Source organism: Daucus carota, chromosome 8, assembly GCF_001625215.2.
Source record: "Daucus carota subsp. sativus chromosome 8, DH1 v3.0, whole genome shotgun sequence".
NCBI classification, from domain to species: Eukaryota; Viridiplantae; Streptophyta; class Magnoliopsida; order Apiales; family Apiaceae; genus Daucus; species Daucus carota.
Genome location: NC_030388.2, coordinates 31,663,211 through 31,680,688, shown reverse-complemented (window position 1 = coordinate 31,680,688; position 17,478 = coordinate 31,663,211). Strand labels below are relative to the sequence as shown.

At 35.5% G+C, this 17,478-nt stretch overlaps 4 protein-coding genes across 4 annotated transcripts; 3 read left to right on the top strand and 1 right to left on the bottom strand.

Moving 5' to 3' along the window:
• The first annotated feature begins 117 nt into the window (after positions 1-117).
• On the top strand, positions 118-3,984 carry LOC108197428 (ER lumen protein-retaining receptor). The gene is made up of 6 exons (XM_017365044.2): positions 118-432; positions 1,508-1,773; positions 1,890-2,005; positions 3,313-3,386; positions 3,493-3,556; positions 3,635-3,984. Exons 1-6 carry the CDS (start codon positions 342-344, stop codon positions 3,669-3,671), a joined length of 648 nt encoding a protein of 215 aa, XP_017220533.1. The 5' UTR covers positions 118-341; the 3' UTR covers positions 3,672-3,984.
• A 2,202-nt stretch (positions 3,985-6,186) lies between these two features.
• Positions 6,187-10,777, top strand: LOC108197694 (ER lumen protein-retaining receptor). Its single transcript, XM_017365385.2, has 7 exons — positions 6,187-6,768; positions 7,792-8,057; positions 8,199-8,314; positions 9,207-9,280; positions 9,366-9,429; positions 9,774-9,869; positions 10,269-10,777. The coding sequence occupies exons 1-7, from the start codon at positions 6,678-6,680 to the stop codon at positions 10,483-10,485; spliced, it is 924 nt and encodes a 307-aa protein (XP_017220874.1). The 5' UTR covers positions 6,187-6,677; the 3' UTR covers positions 10,486-10,777.
• A 543-nt stretch (positions 10,778-11,320) lies between these two features.
• Positions 11,321-15,675, top strand: LOC108197282 (ER lumen protein-retaining receptor). The gene is made up of 7 exons (XM_017364860.2): positions 11,321-11,640; positions 12,796-13,061; positions 13,203-13,318; positions 14,334-14,407; positions 14,516-14,579; positions 14,899-14,994; positions 15,263-15,675. Exons 1-7 carry the CDS (start codon positions 11,547-11,549, stop codon positions 15,486-15,488), a joined length of 936 nt encoding a protein of 311 aa, XP_017220349.1. The 5' UTR covers positions 11,321-11,546; the 3' UTR covers positions 15,489-15,675.
• Positions 15,676-15,806: 131 nt separating this feature from the next.
• LOC108197283 (small ubiquitin-related modifier 2) lies at positions 15,807-17,417 on the bottom strand. The gene is made up of 5 exons (XM_064083578.1): positions 17,325-17,417; positions 17,139-17,184; positions 16,728-16,871; positions 16,299-16,445; positions 15,807-16,051 (listed from the first exon to the last, which is right to left on the bottom strand). The coding sequence occupies exons 2-5, from the start codon at positions 17,139-17,141 to the stop codon at positions 15,977-15,979; spliced, it is 369 nt and encodes a 122-aa protein (XP_063939648.1). The 5' UTR covers positions 17,142-17,184; positions 17,325-17,417; the 3' UTR covers positions 15,807-15,976.
• Between the last annotated feature and the right edge of the window lie 61 nt (positions 17,418-17,478).

The window sequence follows — 17,478 nt, the reverse complement described above, 5'->3', positions numbered from 1 at the left end:
ATTTTATAATATTTTGATTGCAGAACATACGTGATCTCCAAGGTCTCCGATGAAATTGCGGTCTCCGTAGAATTTTACTCTAATTTTTATACACAAAAATACTCCCTGTTTATGCTCATAAAAAAAAATAAAATATATATACTCTTTCGCAAACTGCATTCGTGGAGAAGTGGCGAAACACCAAACCAGACCTCAAAAAAATCAAAAAAAATCTTGATTGTTTCTGGTGTGGAACAGATCTACTGATACAGTACAAAATCATCTTCTTGCTTACATTTTTCAATCCACTGACATTAATATCATCATTGGTTGGATCTATTTATATATATAGACACAGAAAGATGAACATATTCAGATTAGCGGGGGACATGACCCATCTGGCCAGTGTTCTTGTTTTGCTTCTCAAGATTCACACTATCAAATCTTGTGCTGGTACTTTTTACAACCACCCATTTGCTTATTTACTTGTTCTTGTAGTTTTCTCATTGTAAAGTTGTTATCTTTTTGTTAATTGGTGTTTAAAGTTGGAAGCTTTTTGTATTTTGGTGTGTTATTTGTCATTTTCTTGGCAATTGGAGCTTACCCTTTTCGTTTCTTGGAGTTTTTTTGGTGAAAATGTGAATGAGGTTTTAATTTAGGTTTTGGGTTTGTTGAATTAAAGTTGATTTTTGAGTATGTACATGTGTTGCCTGAGTTTTTTCTCTGGGTTTTAAGGGATTGCATTGCAAATGTTTTTGGGATTTGATTTCTAGATTCTGAGGTTAGTTTCAAGTGAGTTATCGATGTTGATAGGGTAGGTCAATATTGATAGCTAAAAGCATAAATCTGAACGGTACGTTTGGGGAGTTGGGGATAGACTAATATGATTAATTTAGTGGCTATTTCCATCCAACACTGTATGTTATGTTGTGTTTCTTTTGGCAATCATATAGTGGTATTTTGTAACACCTTGAGATTTTGAAAGAGTAGGGTCTAGGGTGGCCAACAAATTACACAAGTTTACCCCTGTTTAGGTGTTGTTTCTTTAAAGGCACCCCTGTTTCTTGATAAGTATAAACCAGAAAGTGAGTAGCCTTATGTGTAATAATGGAGTCTGAAGAGTGGATAGTACTTCAACTGGTTTAATACTCACTTGAGGGAACAATGGCAGGGGTTCTGCAGCAGGTAATGAGATGACTGTTCATCAGTTTATATGGTTTTATCACTGGTATGAATGATATAATTTATACATAGGATTAAGTGGTGTTTATGACAAGCATTTATGATATAATAAATGAAAAATAAGAAATGTTGCAGTAAGAAAATCTAGGGAGCAGATATTATAAATGTCTTTTAAAAATTTGAGAAGTTTGAGAGCGAGAGTGATGTGGTTATCTGAAACTTTAAAGATTCATATCAATGAAATAACAAGTAATAGTATTATGCACAATATGTTTAAGTTGCCAATACTCTGCATGTTACTGCCTTGTGTTGACCTTTAATTACCGGTCTCTTGACTTGCATTCAGGTGTTTCACTAAAGACTCAAGAGCTCTATGCTCTTGTCTTCGCTACTCGCTACCTGGATATTTTTACTGATTTTGTCTCGCTATACAATACTGTGATGAAGCTAATCTTCTTGGGGAGCTCTTTCTCAATTGTTTGGTACATAAGGCACCATAAAATTGTCCGCAGATCCTATGATAAAGACCAGGACACCTTTCGCCACTACTTTCTTCTGCTACCTTGTTTCCTTTTGGCCCTATTTATACATGAAAGGTTCACTTTCAAAGAGGTATTATGTTCCCTCATTCCTGTAGGCTTGTACTACCAATACATTTCTCTCTCTACTTGTGTGTCTGTTAATTATGATCAAGTAAGATGAGTTTTCTGTTTTGTATATTTGAACAGGTAATGTGGACTTTTTCTTTATATTTGGAGGCTATTGCCATACTTCCTCAACTGGTGTTGCTACAAAGGACAAGAAATATTGACAATTTGACAGGGCAATATGTGTTCCTCCTTGGGTAATCATTACAAACTGATATTAGCCCTTCAGGTTTCAGTCAATAATAGTTCAACATAAGATGCACGATTGCCTCACTCATGATTAGTCATAGTTTGTGGACTATATATATCTGTGGGTAGTGGGTCTAAATGCCAATTGTTTTACACTCTAGTGGTTCCGTTATGTTCTGGGCTTCTGGCTATATGTTGCACATTTAGTTACGTATTTACATGTGTCTATCTACCTAATACACACCATGTTTATTACATATTTAAAGCTCTAAATCGTTAAATTTATTTTGCATTGATGTTTATTAGATGCCATGAAAAAGCATATGACATGTTTCTATTTTCAAGCTTCTCTCAGTTATATTTAATCATTACTCTTCTCCATCCAATAAACTGAATAAACAAACAAGATATGTTACAATACCAACATTACCTGAAAATTCTCTAGACATTTGCTGTTCCTGGATAACGAACACGCCGACATACTACTGTATAATACCCCTTTTATCATGGTAACTTACATTAATTGTTGATCTAGTGATACCATTTATCCAAGCAATTAGCAGGTCCAGCATGGTTGTCATAAACTGGTGGCTGAAAACATATTGCGATATGACTTGTATAGAGATATCTTAGGATGAATTTGGAAATAATGCGGAGTAAACAATTTGCTCATAACATGATTTAACTAGGGGACCCTTGCATTGTCAACTTAATAGAGGGCACATTTTTTATTAATATAAGTATATATATTAAGAAGTATGTTGCATATCAGCTTATGTTTTTTCTTCCGGAGTTGAGTCATGTTGCTTTAAAGGGTTTTAAGATTATAGATTTTAAAATAGGTGCTTTAAAGTTATTAATAGTTAGTTACGCAACTTGTCTGTTTTGAATAATAATAATATGAAGAAAAATAATTATATGAATAAAATATAATATTTTTTTCATTTGTGGATATGACATTATTTTCCTTGGTAAATAATAATATAATTTGATAAAAGGCACGTGTGCTTTTTGAAGATTAAGTACTCTGCAGTATTGGTTCTCATAAGCTCGTTGATTGTCACGGACATGCACTTCTCAAGGCAGGGTGGCATTTGATATATGCAGTGAATAAAAAGTGAAATTATTTTAAGATGGATCATTTTTATGTGAAGTTGGATTTGTATTCTAGTAAAAGCATACTATAAAGCAAAACAAATGCGACCGCTTGTTTACTCCTATTCATATGATCTACAATATCATCTTACTATCAAAGTTATTGTTAGTGGCTTCGAATGAGAAGCAGGACCTGACTTGCACTTTCTCCTCTATGCAGTGCATATAGAGCACTTTATATCTTGAACTGGATATACCGCTACTTCACAGAACCACATTTTGTTCATTGGATAAGTATGTGTTGCATTCCGTTTTTCACTAAGTTGGCTCAACTCCTTTTTCCATCTGTCCCTTTCCTCTTTTCATTAAATATTAAAATGGAATTGCTTGCAACTTTCAGCTTGGATATCTGGGCTTATTCAGACACTGCTTTATGCTGATTTCTTCTACTACTACTTCCAAAGGTAATAAATTCATCTTTCAAATTCGAAAAATAAATTTAAACTTCACGTATTTACTTGTATCATTGCAATTGTTTGCAGCTGGAAGAATAACGTAAGGCTTCAGTTACCAGCTTGAGCTTCGACCTGATTATCTGGGCTGACTAACATTGCTCAAGCTGTATACACACGAATATATATGTGTCTGGTTGCAGGTTTTTAGCACTTCGTGTTCTCTCATCAACTTTTTTATCCTTTTTGTAAGCCTGTCAAATGCAGAATTATTCTTGTTTGATCGTGAGCTGTGTGTGAGGTTGGGTTCTTTTTTTTGAATGAAAGGGGGGAGGGTTACCAGATAGCACGAAAGAGTATTCATTAGCGGCTTAGCGCCATATGTTGTTTATTACTATACACCAAGCTAGAGATTTGTATAAATTTTCGGCATTGTTGCATCTTGCAGTAATTCTGCAGACTGCAGGAAGATCAGACATCATTTATTACTTGAACTGAAATATTCTATTTACAACAATCTAAAGTATTAATAACAATATTATTTTTAAATTATAACTAGTCAATATAATAAATATAATCGGAATATAATGTATTACAAATTCAACAAATTTTACATAATATTTTGCCTATTCAATTTAGCCACCTATTATAACAAATTTCCGCTGACAACAAAATATCGCACCTAAAACTTTCTGACTTCTTTGCCAGAAACTCTTGAGTCTTGTGAATTGTCCAGTAAATATTTACAGTTTTAGACCACTGTTTGTTCAATATCGATAATCTAGTAAAAAATTATTAAAAATTGGAGAGTGTGACACTGCTCTCCCACAAACCATCCTTATCCTAAAGATGGTTACAGTATAATAAAAGAAAATGATGCTGAGCAAGATTGATAAGATAGCGAAGGGCATGTTTATCGTATCTCTGAATATTCGGGTTCGAGTCTTGATCATCTGGAAAAATAATAGAACAAATGCTCATTTGTAAGACACAGAAGCCTGTTTGTCTTTATAATCCGGATTTTAAGTCATTTATGAAAATGTATGTTTGTGTAATAAGTCAAAAATCGGTTTAAAATCAGAAATTAACCAGAAATTAACTTAAAGACAGAAGTTAGTTTGAAATATTTTTTTCGGTGAATAATTTTCTTTATAAAAATTACTCCTAAATCATAAGTTACTCATAAAACACTTTTATTTTTGTTATTATATTTTCAGTAACTCATAAATTCAAAATTACTCACACGCACATTTTAAACTCTCAATTTATTAGATAAATCATGTTAAGTCATACTCTAGTAAGGTGTCAGAAAAGATATTTTTCCTAAAACTAAACTGAAAATCAAATAAAATAGACCAACGTCATACCTTTACCCTTAACTCTTAAGAATGCACGTGTCGATCCATGCATGCATGCAGTTGCCACGTACCACAAACAATCCACGTGTCATTCTCCACAAGTAACATCTGTCTCCTCCAAAACTACACAGATAAGTCTCCCCATCTCATATTCATCTATAAATAGCCCTCCACTATTCATTTTCACTATACCAACAACTTGTAGCTCATAAAACCTTCCTAAAATGGCTGACATAAGGTCTGATATTAGGTCTCGCGGCGGCGGTGGTGGTTGCAACGACAGCTGCGGCTGCCCGACGCCGTGTCCCGGTGGCGAAGGCTGCCAGTGCAACAATACTACTGGTTCAGGTGGTGTGGAGCACAAGCAGTGCTCCTGTGGCGCTCACTGTGGCTGCAACCCTTGCCGGTGCCCGAACGCGGTTTCAGGCTCCGGCAAGGCCTTTTGCAAGTGTGGTGATAATTGTGCTTGCGCTGCTTGTGCCTCTTGAATATTTACATGTGTGTTGGTTGTGTTTGAGTATGTTGCTGCATGTGTGTAATTGTGTGTTTTAAATAAGAATAAAATTGGGGCATACATTTAAGTATGTTCAAGGCTTCAGTTTAAACTATTGGGATACATATCTTGCCTATCTTATGTTATCCAAATCAGGAATCGTAATGGAATGGAATCAGGAATTAACCCAGGAATCGGAATGAAATCGTAATGGAATGGAATGAGGAATTGGGTTAATAGGAATGACCTGAATCAAAATGATAAGAAATGAAATTGAAGATGAAATAATAAATTCTTTTGCAGATTTTTATGATTTATGATTTTTTGAATCCTGGTTGTTGAATTGTTGATGACTGAATAAATTGCTGAGATCCTAGATATAAATATAAATTAGAAGTAGGTATTATTATTTTAAAATTTGTGATTATTTTCTATCTTATTTTTTGCCAGAAAAATTGGTGATTAATTATGTTAGCTATTTAATTCGTGATTAATCTCGGTTCTGTAATTCGAACTGGCTAAATTTTTTATTATTCGAACAATCATTCAAAACTTGTCCAACTGATTAGATTATTTGATTATTGAATTAATCATTTAATCGATCCAATTAATCTTTCATCAAGTTTAATCCTCGCTTTTTATTTTTAGTGATTAATCTTTGTTCCGCATCACCATCAATCACCGATCAAATCAAATTCCTATTTTCCACCCCACTGACCAGAACAAACAGGCCGGGAATATTTTCACAGAACTTAACAAACTAGGGGGCGTTTGGTTGATGGTTAATGAGTCCGGTTAACGGGAATCGGAACTTAATACCCATACATTGTTTGGATTAGTAAAATTTTTACTTAGAAATGGGAACCTCGTTCCGTCTTGAAGGTAAATCAATAACTCCGCACTCCATCCTTGGATTACCATTTCCCATACCCTCCATCCTCATTCCCATTGCTACCAATCATACAAACACCCTCCAGATGTTCCATTCGATGAACACCAACAAGATCTGTAAAGGACACTTTGTCTTGTAAATATAATATTTTTTGATGATATTTTATAAGAATGGCTGTTCATTTTAATACTGTTGTTGGGCTTATCAAAGTTCTTAATACTTGTATAATACTATTTGACCGCCTCAACATCATAGCTGCTTCCGCCATGGTTGTAATAAAGAAAATGTGGGTTGTTTCTGGTCTACTGCTATCATCTTCTTCCTGGGCTAACATTTTTCAACTCAGGGGAAAATATATATTCTTCTTTGATGTGTGTATAGACATCAAAGATGAATATATTGAGGTTATTAGGGGACATGAGCCATCTGGCTGGTGTTGTTCTTTTGATTTTCAAGATTCACTCCATGAAATCTTGTGCTGGTAACCACCTCCCCGTATACTTGTTCTTGTATATTTTTTTTTTTGATTATAAAGTTGTAATCTTTTTGTTAATTGGTGTTTAAAGTTGGAAGCTTTTTGTATTTTGGTGTGGTGTTTGTCATTTTCTTGGCAATTGGAGCTTACCCTTTTGGTTTCTTGAAGGTTTTTGGTGAAGATGTGAACGGGGTTTTGGTTTAGTTTGTGGGATTGTTGAATTGAAAGTGTATTTTCTGAGTATATTAGCGGTTTTCTTCCCAAATTTTGTTTATGAAATTCCATTCCTTCCACACATTATTTTTTACCAAACAGACATTAAGGTTTTAGGAATCTTAGTGTCTTAAGTTCATAATTATGTTGTAATCTTGTTTGGATCACAAGTTCGGATTTGGGAGAGGCCTCCCAAGTTCCAACCACAATATTTTTCACAATTATATGTTGACACCTCTGTTGTTGCTTCTTAGTGTGTTTGTTGTGGTCAATCCATTTAGTGGTATTTCATAACACCTCGAGATTTTGAGAGAGTTGTACATCTACCGTTATTCTGTTAACAATAAGTAGAGTCTCGGATGGGTCAGATTTACGCAACTTTAACACCTGTTTGGAGGCTATTTGTGAATATAAATTAGAAAGTGGGTGTGAAGGTTATATTTTGTACCAGGATTAAGTGGTGTTTCATGACATGTATCTTTAATATAAAAATTGAAACTGGGAAATATTGCAGGAAGAACATCTAGGGAGCATATGTTATCATTGATTTTCTAAAAGGTTGAGATTTTTGAGAACGAGAATGGTGTAGTTATCTGAAACTTTTTAGGACACTTGTCCAAAAAAAAAAAAAAATAACAAGCAAAAGTATTATGCACAGAATATTAAAGTTGTTTAACGGAGTTACATTATCATATGAACACAGTTCTATATTTTTTTCGGTACTCTTGCCTATACTCTGCATGTTGTATCAGTTTCAGCTTTCCTGTTATTGCTATGTTGTTGACCTCTAAGTTTGGCTTCTTGACTTAATTTCAGGCGTTTCACTAAAGACTCAAGAGCTCTATGCTCTTGTCTTCGCTACTCGCTACCTGGATATTTTCATATATTTTATCTCACTGTACAATACTGTAATGAAGATAATCTTCTTGGGGACCTCTTTCTCAATTGTTTGGTACATAAGGCACAACAGAATTGTCCGCAAATCCTATGATAAAGACCTAGACACATTTCGCCACTACTTTCTTTTGTTGCCTTGTTTTCTTTTGGCCCTAGTTATAAATGAAAGGTTCACTTTCGTAGAGGTACGATGTTCCCTGTACTACAGTTACATTTTTCTCTCTTCTTGCGGGCGGTTAATCATGTTTAAGTAAGTTGAGTTTTTCAATTTTTAGCTAACATAGGATTGGTTCCCTTACTATTTCTGTTTTTGTATCTTTGAACAGGTAATGTGGGCATTCTCTGTATATTTGGAGGCTATTGCCATACTTCCTCAGCTAGTGTTGGTACAAAGGACAAGAAATAACGAAAATTTGATAGGGCAATACGTGTTCCTCCTTGGGTAAGCACTAGAAACTGATTTTAGTAGTTTGGGTTCAGTAATTAAAAGTTCAACATCAGATGCACACAGGGATGGAACCAGAGAAAATTTTCTGGGGGGCAGGTTGTGTGGAGCCAGATAATGAATATTATAGATATTTATTGGTTAAAAGTGAATGATTTTGAGATATATTGAGTTGTGGGGGACGGAATATACTAAATTTGGGAGGACCAGATACCCTGTAGTATATGTTTTAATCACAAAAATATGAGCCGTCAATGGGTGCACAATTATCTTCTCATAATTAGTCGTAGTTTGTAGACTATATATTTGTGGGTAGTGAGTATATGCCAATTGCTTTACAATCTAGTGATTCTGTTATGTTCTGGCTTCTGGCTCGCACATTGTAGTTACTTGTGTCTGTACCTGATACACGCTATCTTTATGAACTTGGCATGTTTATTAAAGCCCTAAATCATTACATTTATTTGTTATATGTTAATAAGATGCAATGGAAAAGCATATGACATGTTTCTTATTTATCCATTAAACTGAATCAACAAACAGGCTATGCTAAGATAATTACAAGGTACCAAGAATTGCTGATAATTCTCTCGATGTCATAGACTGGTGGCTGAAAATATATCAGAATATAACATGTATAGTCTCAGTCATCTTCGGATGAAGTTAGAAATAATTTGTTGAGTAAATAATCTGCTCATAACATAATATTAGTAAACGACCCTTGCATTGATAACTCGATATCGTGCCCATTTTTATTACTCGATTATTCATCAATAAGTATGTTGCATAGCAGCTTTTGTGTGTTTTCAATATCATCTTACTATTGAAGTTATTACTAGTGGGTTCGAATGAGAAGCAGGACCTGACTTGCATTTTCTCCTCTTTACAGTGCATATAGAGCATTCTACATCTTGAACTGGATATACCGCTACTTCACGGAACCACACTTTGTTGATTGGATACGTATGTGTTGTATTCACTTTTCTCCTAAGTTGTTTCAACTCCTTTCTTTCATTAATAATAAAATGAAAATGCTTGCAACTTTCAGGTTGGATATCTGGGCTTATTGAGTTGTCGCTTTACGCTGGTATCTTCTACTACTACTTCCGGAGGTAATATATTTATCTTTTAATAAGAAGCCAGCTAGCATGAACCCTAGCCTGCTACTTTACCATGCAAAATGCAATAGTAAAATGGGATCACACAGAGGACAGAGATACATCAGTGTACACAAGCATAAAAAAAACATCATACGAAAGTTTTAGCTGAAAAGATTTTTACCATTATCAAAAAATCACAGAATGTACACTGAGGTTTGAACATTGATTTCTATTTCCTTGGAAAAGCTCAACCTTTTGTTAATTTTATCTTCAGATACATAGAGAATATGAATGTGAATTAATGTGGGCCTGGTTAAGAAATTAAAGAAAGCTAAGATTTTGGTGTACTTGTACAGGACTGCCATGACTGAGAAGCTTGTATTTAAGACTATAAGTGAGTTGTTCGTTTCACCAAGCGTTGTGGATTTGGAAGCGGGAATCGGGTTAGTAAGGTATCAGTTTGAAACTCCATTCCTCATACTTTGGTTCAGTGTAAAGATGTATTTCCTTAATTCAAAATATCTATCAAGTTATTCTTTAATTAATATATCTTATTAATAATTTTTTTTTATCAAATTGAGATTATATAATCATTATGAATTATGTACACTAAAGATTATAGATAGAAGTTTAAATATAACAATGACAGAATAATTTGATACCTTTATCCCTTTAGAATGCATGTATCAGTCTATGCATGCAGTTGCCACTTAACACATATACAATAGGCCAGTCATTATTAACTCGTCATTATTAACTCATCATTATAGTAAAAACTGGTGAATATATGGATAACAAGAGGTAGCTAAAATGGCTGATATAAGGTCTGATGTATATGGTGGTGATTGCAGTGACAGTTGTGGTTGCCCAACGCCATGCCCCGGTGGTGAAGGATGCCGGTTTGATACTGCTAGTTCAGGTGATATTGAGCATAAGCAGTGCTCTTGTGGCTCACACTGTGCCTGCAACCCTTGCAGTTGCTCTAGTGCTGTTACAGGTGGTTCCGGCAAGGCCTTCTGCAAGTGTGGTGATTCTTGCACTTGTGCTACCTGTGCCTCTGTGACATGAAGTACTTGTTGAAATATACACATCAGTCTGACTATGTTGCTGCATATGCCGAGAAACTTGCCATGATCAAGAAACTGCAAAATGAGCTCTGGCTTCGGGGGTTTGAACTTTCATCAACCTTGGTTTCTATTTTCTTTAAAAAGCTCCACCTTTTATGAGTATGAATGTAGATAGATGTGGGTTCTGTTAAGAAATTGAAGAGCGCTTAGATTTGGGTCTTGTACAGGACTGCCATGACTGACAAGCATGTATTTAAGATTAAAGTTTCAAACTTTGTCCAGAAATGATTCTTGTAGCATGGATAGACTTCTGAAAACAATACTCCTATTAATATTGATCATATTTTACACGGATTGTCGTTTGTTCATCTGAAGCTTTTAGTAATATAACACTTCTTTTTTTGAGTTTTTGACATTTAAAATTATAGTTTTTCAGATAAATATGTATTGTATAAATTAATATTATTATTTATTGAACAAATTTATAATGATGAAATATACAGGACCCAAACTCAATATGATGTACTGCTATCAGGAATATAATATTTTTTCAACATATTTAAAACATTTTAATTATTGAATGAGTAAAATGATTATTTATCTATAGGGTTATTATTTAACTCGACTATGGATATGAATATTTTAAAAAACGATAGATTCACCTAGGGGCGTGCACGGGTCGGTTCGGCTCGGTTTAAACCGTTATATCGGTTCGGTTATGAGTTTTTTCGGTTTTTATCGGTTACAATTTTTTTCGATTTGGTTTTTCGATTTTTAGGCTATGTTTCTGTTTTTTTGTTTTTTTGCTCACCCCTAGATTCACCAGCGTACTTGCCCAGGATGAGGACCTGGTATGTAATTGAGCAGAGAAAAGTCACACGAGCAATGCAAAAAAAGTGAGACGACCTGGACCTGGAGGGAGTAGAATTTGACCTCGTCAACTTGATAAAGAAATGTGGGTTCTGTCTGCTCTGTTACTCTCATCTTCTTGCTGGGCTAACATTTTGCAACTCAGTGAAAAATTTTCTTTAATGGGTGTATAGGTATTAGATACACACATCAATGATGTATATATTCAGGTTACTAGGGGACATGAGCCATCTGGCTGCTGGTGTTCTTTTGATTTTCAAGATTCACTCCATGAAATCTTGTGCTGGTATCCAACTCCCCATTTACTTGTTCTTGTATATTTTTGATTATAAAGTTGTAATCTTTTTGTTAATTGGTGTTTAAAGTTGGAAGCTTTTTGTATTTTGGTGTGTTGTTTCTCATTTTCTTGGCAATTGGAGCTTACCCTTTTGGTTTCTTGAAGTTTTTTGGTGAAAATGTGAATCGGGTTTTGGTTTATTTGTTTTTTTCTTTTGAGTATTTAGTGCTTTTATCCTCGAGTTTTGTTTATAAATTTTCATTCCTTCCACGTCATTCTTTTTACCAAACATGCATTAAGGTTTAAGAAATCTTAGTTGTCTCCTATGTTTGGGAGAGGCCTCTTTTTTCAAAATTATATGTAGATGCCTTTATTGTTGCTTCTTGGTGTGTTTGTTGTGGATGAATATTTAGTGGTATTTTATAATACCTCGAAATTTTGAGAAGTTATAAAGCTACTGTTAACAGTAAGTAACTTCAAGTGGTTCTATACTCACTTGACTGCTGGATGGAACAATTTTGGGGGGGGGGGGGGGGGGGATGAATATTTAGTGGTATTTCATAATACCTCGAGATTTTGAGAAGTTATAAAGCTACTGTTAGCAGTAAGTAACTTCAAGTGGTATTTCATAATACCTCGAGATTTTGAGAAGTTATAAAGCTACTGTTAACAGTAAGTAACTTCAAGTGGTTCTATGCTCACTTGACTGCTGGATGGAACAATTTGGGGGGTTGTTTCGCATCAGGTAATGAGATGATTGTTAGTCAGCTAATATAGAATTATCACTGGTGTGAAGGTATAATTTATACTTAGAAATAAGTTGTGTTTTATGACATGTATCTATGATATAGTAATTGAAAATGGGAATTATTGCAGTAATAACGTCAAGGGAGCATATGTTATCATTGGGTTTTTAGAAGGTTGAGAAGTTTAAGAGTGAGAGTGGTGTGGCCGTCAGAAACTTGTTAGGATGCATATCAAAGAAATAACAAGCAAAAGTATTATGCACAGTATATTAACGGGTTACATTATTTAGGCAATCAGTATAATATTTATTCTGCACTCTTGCCAATACTCTGCAATTCTGCATGTTGTATCAGTTTCAGCTTTCCTGTTATTGCTATGTTGTTGACATTTAATTTTGGCTTCTCGACTTGCATTCAGGCGTTTCACTAAAGACTCAAGAGCTTTATGCTCTTGTCTTCGCTACTCGCTACCTGGATATTTTCATTTATTTTATCTCGCTATACAATTCTGTAATGAAGATATTCTTCTTCGGGAGCTCTTTGTCTATTGTTTGGTACATAAGGCATCACAAAATTGTCCACAAATCCTATGATAAACACCTAGACACATTTCGCCACTACTTTCTTTTGCTGCCTTGTTTTCTTCTGGCCCTAGTTACAAATGAAAGGTTCACTTTCCTAGAGGTAATATGTTCCCTGTACTACAATTACATTTCTCTCTTTTCTTGTAAGCGGTTATTCATGTTTAAGTAAGTTGAGTTTTTCAGTTCTAAGTTAACATAGGATCGGTTCCCTAACTATTTCTGTTTTTGTATCTTTGAACAGGTAATGTGGACATTCTCTGTATATTTGGAGGCTATTGGCATACTTCCTCAGCTAGTGTTGGTACGAAGGACAAGAAATAATGACAATTTGATAGGGCAATATGTGTTCCTCCTTGGGTAATCACTACAAACTGATTTTAGCCCTTTAGGTTCAGTTGGTAATAGTTCAACATTATATGCACACAGGGAGGGCACCAGAAAAAAAAATTCTGGGCGGCGGAAACTTAAACAAAAAAAGTTAAGGCCGAAGTAGACAAACATGGCAGGTTCTGTGGAGCCAAATAATGAATATTATAGATATTTATGGGTAAAAAGTGAATGATTTTGAGATATATTGAGTTGTGGGGTACCAAATATACTAAATTTGGGAGGACCAAATACCCTATATTATAAGTTTTAATCACGAAAATATAAGCAAATATGAGGTCTTGAGGGTACCAAGGCCACCCCATACCCCCGCCCCCGCCCTGAATCCGTCAATGGATGCACAACTATCTTCTTGTGATTAATCATAGTTTGTAGACTATATATATGTGGGTAGTGAGTCTAAATGCCAATTGCTTTACAATCTAGTGGTTCTGTTATGTTCTGGGCTTCCTATCTTTAAAGCCGTAAATCGTTACATTTAATCAATAAACTGAATCACAAACAACCAATGTTACGATAATTATCCAAGGTACCAAAAATGGTTGATAATTCTGTAGGCGTTTACTGCTCCTGGATAACCAACACACGGACATACTACCGTGTGCCAGAAAGATATTACCTTTATATCATGGTAACTTACTTTAGTTAAATTAATTGTTGATCTAGTTGATACCATTTTCCCAAGCAATTAGCAATTCCAGCATGGTTGTCAGAGACTGGTGGCTGCAAATATATTAGAATATGACTTGTGTAGTCTCAGATATCTTCAGATGAACGTGGAAATAATCTGCTCTAACATAATTTAACTAGAGGACCCTTGCATTGACAACTCGATACGGTGCACATTTTTATTAATCAATTATTTATCAATAAGTATGTTGCATAACAGCTTTTGTGTGTTTTCAATATCATCCTACTATCAAAGTTATTACTTGTGGGTTCAAATGAGAAGCAGGACCTGACTTGCGTTTCCTCCTCTTTACAGTGCATATAAAGCATTCTACGTCTTGAACTGGATATACCGCTACTTCGCGGAACGACACTTTGTTCTTTGGATATGTGTGTGTTTTATTCAGTTTTTACCTAAGTTGGTTCAACTCCTCCTTTCTCCATCTGCCCCTTTCTTCTGTTCATTAATAATAAAACGAAAATGGTTGCAACTTTCAGCTTTGATATCCGGGATTATTCAGGTATCGCTTTACGCTGGTTTCTTCTACTACTACTTCCGGAGGTAATATATTCATCTTTTAATAAGAAGCCAGCTATCATGAACCCTAGCCAGCTACTTTAACATGCAAAATGCAAGAGTCAAGTGAGATCACACACAGGACACAGATACATCAGTATACACATAACCATAAAAAACATCGTACAAAGTTTTAGCTGAAAAGAATTTTACCATTATAAAAAAAATGGCAGAATGGACTTTTTGGGGTTTGAACTTTGATTTCTGTTTCATTGGAATAGCTTCAACTTTGTTAATATTTCTTCAGATACATAGAGAAAGAAAAGTAACTGCAGAAAGCTAAGATTTTGGTGTACTTGTACAGGACTGCCATGACTGACAAGCTTGTATTTGAGACTGAAAGTGAGTCGTTGGTTTTACCAAGCAGTGTTGATTTGGAATCGGGAATCAGGTCAATAAGGTATCAGTTTGAAACTCCATTCTTCATTTCATATGTTTGGATCAGTGTGGATTTGGAATCAGGAATCGGGTTAGTAAGGTCTATGCATGCATGCAGTTGCCACATAACATAGATACAATAGGCCAGTCACTATAGATAAGTCTGTACATCTCTCCGGTCACTATTCAATCATCATTATAGTAAAAACTGGTGAAATATATAGATTACAAGAGGTAGCTAAAATTGCTGATATTAGGTCTGATTTAAGGTCCCATGGTGGTGATTGCAGTGACAGCTGTGGTTGTCCGATGCCGTGCCCTGGTGGTGAAGGATGCCAAGGATGCCAGTTTAACGCTGCTAGTTCAGGTGATATTGAGCATAAGCAGTGCTCTTGTGGCTCACACTGTGGCTGCAACCCTTGTGGTTGCTCTGACGCTGTTTCAGGTGGTTCCACCAAGGCCTTCTGCAAGTGTGGTGATTCTTGCACTTGTGCTACTTGTGCCTCTGAAATATGAATCACTTGTTGAAATGTACATATCAGTTTGACTATGTTGCTGCTTATGCCAAGTTCTGGTGCATATATCATATGTATAACTGTTGTATTAGTGAATAAAGTTTAGACATACATATTAGTATGTTCAAGGCTCAAGGGATTTAGTTCAATCTGTTTGGATACTATCTCTTTACATTTTTAGAATTCTATATATCTGTGCCAGAGCCCAACACGTTAGCTTTACAACAAACGTATGTTTGTGTATGTTACATATATTACGATATGATATGATACGTATGAGATTGCAGTAAAATCCATATAGAATGGACATCATATCGCAGAACTGAATGCAATGGTGATATTTCAGAACCAAATGCAATGTAATATCGCAGAATCAGAATACATGGAGCTAGAAGTTTTCATTCTACATTTTAAAGCAAATTATCCTAAGCTTCTCTATTCTTGAGCAAATGATGAAATGAACATGCAAAGTTGCAGTTCCTGCTGCAATCAGACGATGGGCGGATTGCCTCCTCCTCCAGCATGGATCATGGCCTCAATCTCGTCGCCATCGCTCATGTTAAGCTATCATGTGAAAAGCAAACCAGAGAAGGAGCATGACATCAAAGGTAAAGCAAATGCACTAGACTGTTATTTTTTATGGAAGCAAGTTATTCATGAACATAATATATCAGTGCAAGCTTACTATCACGAATTAAAAGACTTGTACAACAATGAGTGTTCAAATTTTAGATGTTGTTTCTGTAGATTATGGCATGACCAGAAAGCAGAATGGAAACGTTTCATGCTACAATGCTGGAAGATAATTTACCTCGTGAGGGGTTGCAGTAGGCGGGACTCGAGAGCCATCAAAGAAGAATTGCATGGTCCTGTATTCTACCTGAGCTTTGTCACAGAACTTCTTGAAGATCTTCTGCATCTTAGTATTGTGTTTAACCTTGAAATTGACCTCCTTCACCTTTTAAGAAAGGGAAAGAGATCAAGAAGATTAGATACACGAGAACGATAATAAAGCAATGGTTTTTGCTTCCGCGAAAACCGTAACAGATGTTACTTGTTAGACCAGATTCTGTAAACAGAACTTCTGAGAAACACAGGTAATCTGCTATAAACTCATTTACCATAAGACTAGAACCAATGCAATTAATTTCCAGAATCCTATTAACAAGAGGCACACAAGAAACTAAAACTAATAGAAAGAGTCTCTAACATTTGTTGGTGCTAGAAATAGCTAGATTACCTGACTCTTGACCTTGACTGTAATTTCACGAGGTTCTTCCATCTGTTCTGTGGCTCGTTTCTTGCCTCGATTCTCTTGAGCCGTTGATGCTGGCCTCTTGCCCAGGTGTGTTCCTCTAGAATTTGATGATTTAAACATCATATCCTACACACAGAATTTTTTTTGTTATTAGCTTCTTGCAACATTTACCCAGTTAAAACCTCTCTCTCTCTCTCCCCCCCCCCCCCCCCCCCTCTCTCTCACTCTCTCCTCCCTCCCTCCCTCCCTCCCTCCCTCTCTCTCTGTCTCTCTCTCTCTCTCACACACAAACAACATACAAAAATATGAGCAGATAATATCATACTACGATCTCTCTCTTTCTCTCTCTCCCCAGAAAAACAGCATTCAAATTTTTGAGCAGAAAAATCATACCATAATCTTGTTTCTTCGAAAAGCTTCACTTGAGATGCAGAGAAGGCTAAAAAGAGAAAAGAGGATACGTGTGTAAAAAATGCGGGTTCGGTCAAGAAAATAAAGAAAGCTAAGATCTTGTTAGACTTGTAATATGGGACAGCCATGATGACCAGAAACAAGGTATTTAAGATTAAAAGTTCAAACCTTTGTCCAGAAATGGTAGTTTTAGCTTAGATACACACACTGACACACACACACTACTTGAAGAAACCAGTGTCTATATAGACTACCGCGTTGCTGTAATGAGCTTTTGGTAGTTGGCTTGGCGCACGTCAATTATTACAAATTTTACCATCTT

Coding starts and splice junctions, on each gene's coding strand:
- LOC108197428 (XM_017365044.2), top strand. CDS start 342: ATGAACATATTCAGATTAGCGGGGGACATGACCCATCTGGCCAGTGTT. Junction 433..1,507: donor CACTATCAAATCTTGTGCTG/GTACTTTTTACA, acceptor ACTTGCATTCAG/GTGTTTCACTAAAGACTCAA. Junction 3,387..3,492: donor ACATTTTGTTCATTGGATAA/GTATGTGTTGCA, acceptor TGCAACTTTCAG/CTTGGATATCTGGGCTTATT.
- LOC108197694 (XM_017365385.2), top strand. CDS start 6,678: ATGAATATATTGAGGTTATTAGGGGACATGAGCCATCTGGCTGGTGTT. Junction 8,058..8,198: donor AAAGGTTCACTTTCGTAGAG/GTACGATGTTCC, acceptor ATCTTTGAACAG/GTAATGTGGGCATTCTCTGT. Junction 9,870..10,268: donor GCGGGAATCGGGTTAGTAAG/GTATCAGTTTGA, acceptor TGGTGATTGCAG/TGACAGTTGTGGTTGCCCAA.
- LOC108197282 (XM_017364860.2), top strand. CDS start 11,547: ATGATGTATATATTCAGGTTACTAGGGGACATGAGCCATCTGGCTGCT. Junction 14,408..14,515: donor ACACTTTGTTCTTTGGATAT/GTGTGTGTTTTA, acceptor TGCAACTTTCAG/CTTTGATATCCGGGATTATT. Junction 14,995..15,262: donor TCGGGAATCAGGTCAATAAG/GTATCAGTTTGA, acceptor TGGTGATTGCAG/TGACAGCTGTGGTTGTCCGA.
- LOC108197283 (XM_064083578.1), bottom strand. Junction 16,446..16,727: donor CAGTCAAGGTCAAGAGTCAG/GTAATCTAGCTA, acceptor CTTTCTTAAAAG/GTGAAGGAGGTCAATTTCAA. Junction 16,052..16,298: donor CTACTGCAACCCCTCACGAG/GTAAATTATCTT, acceptor TTCACATGATAG/CTTAACATGAGCGATGGCGA.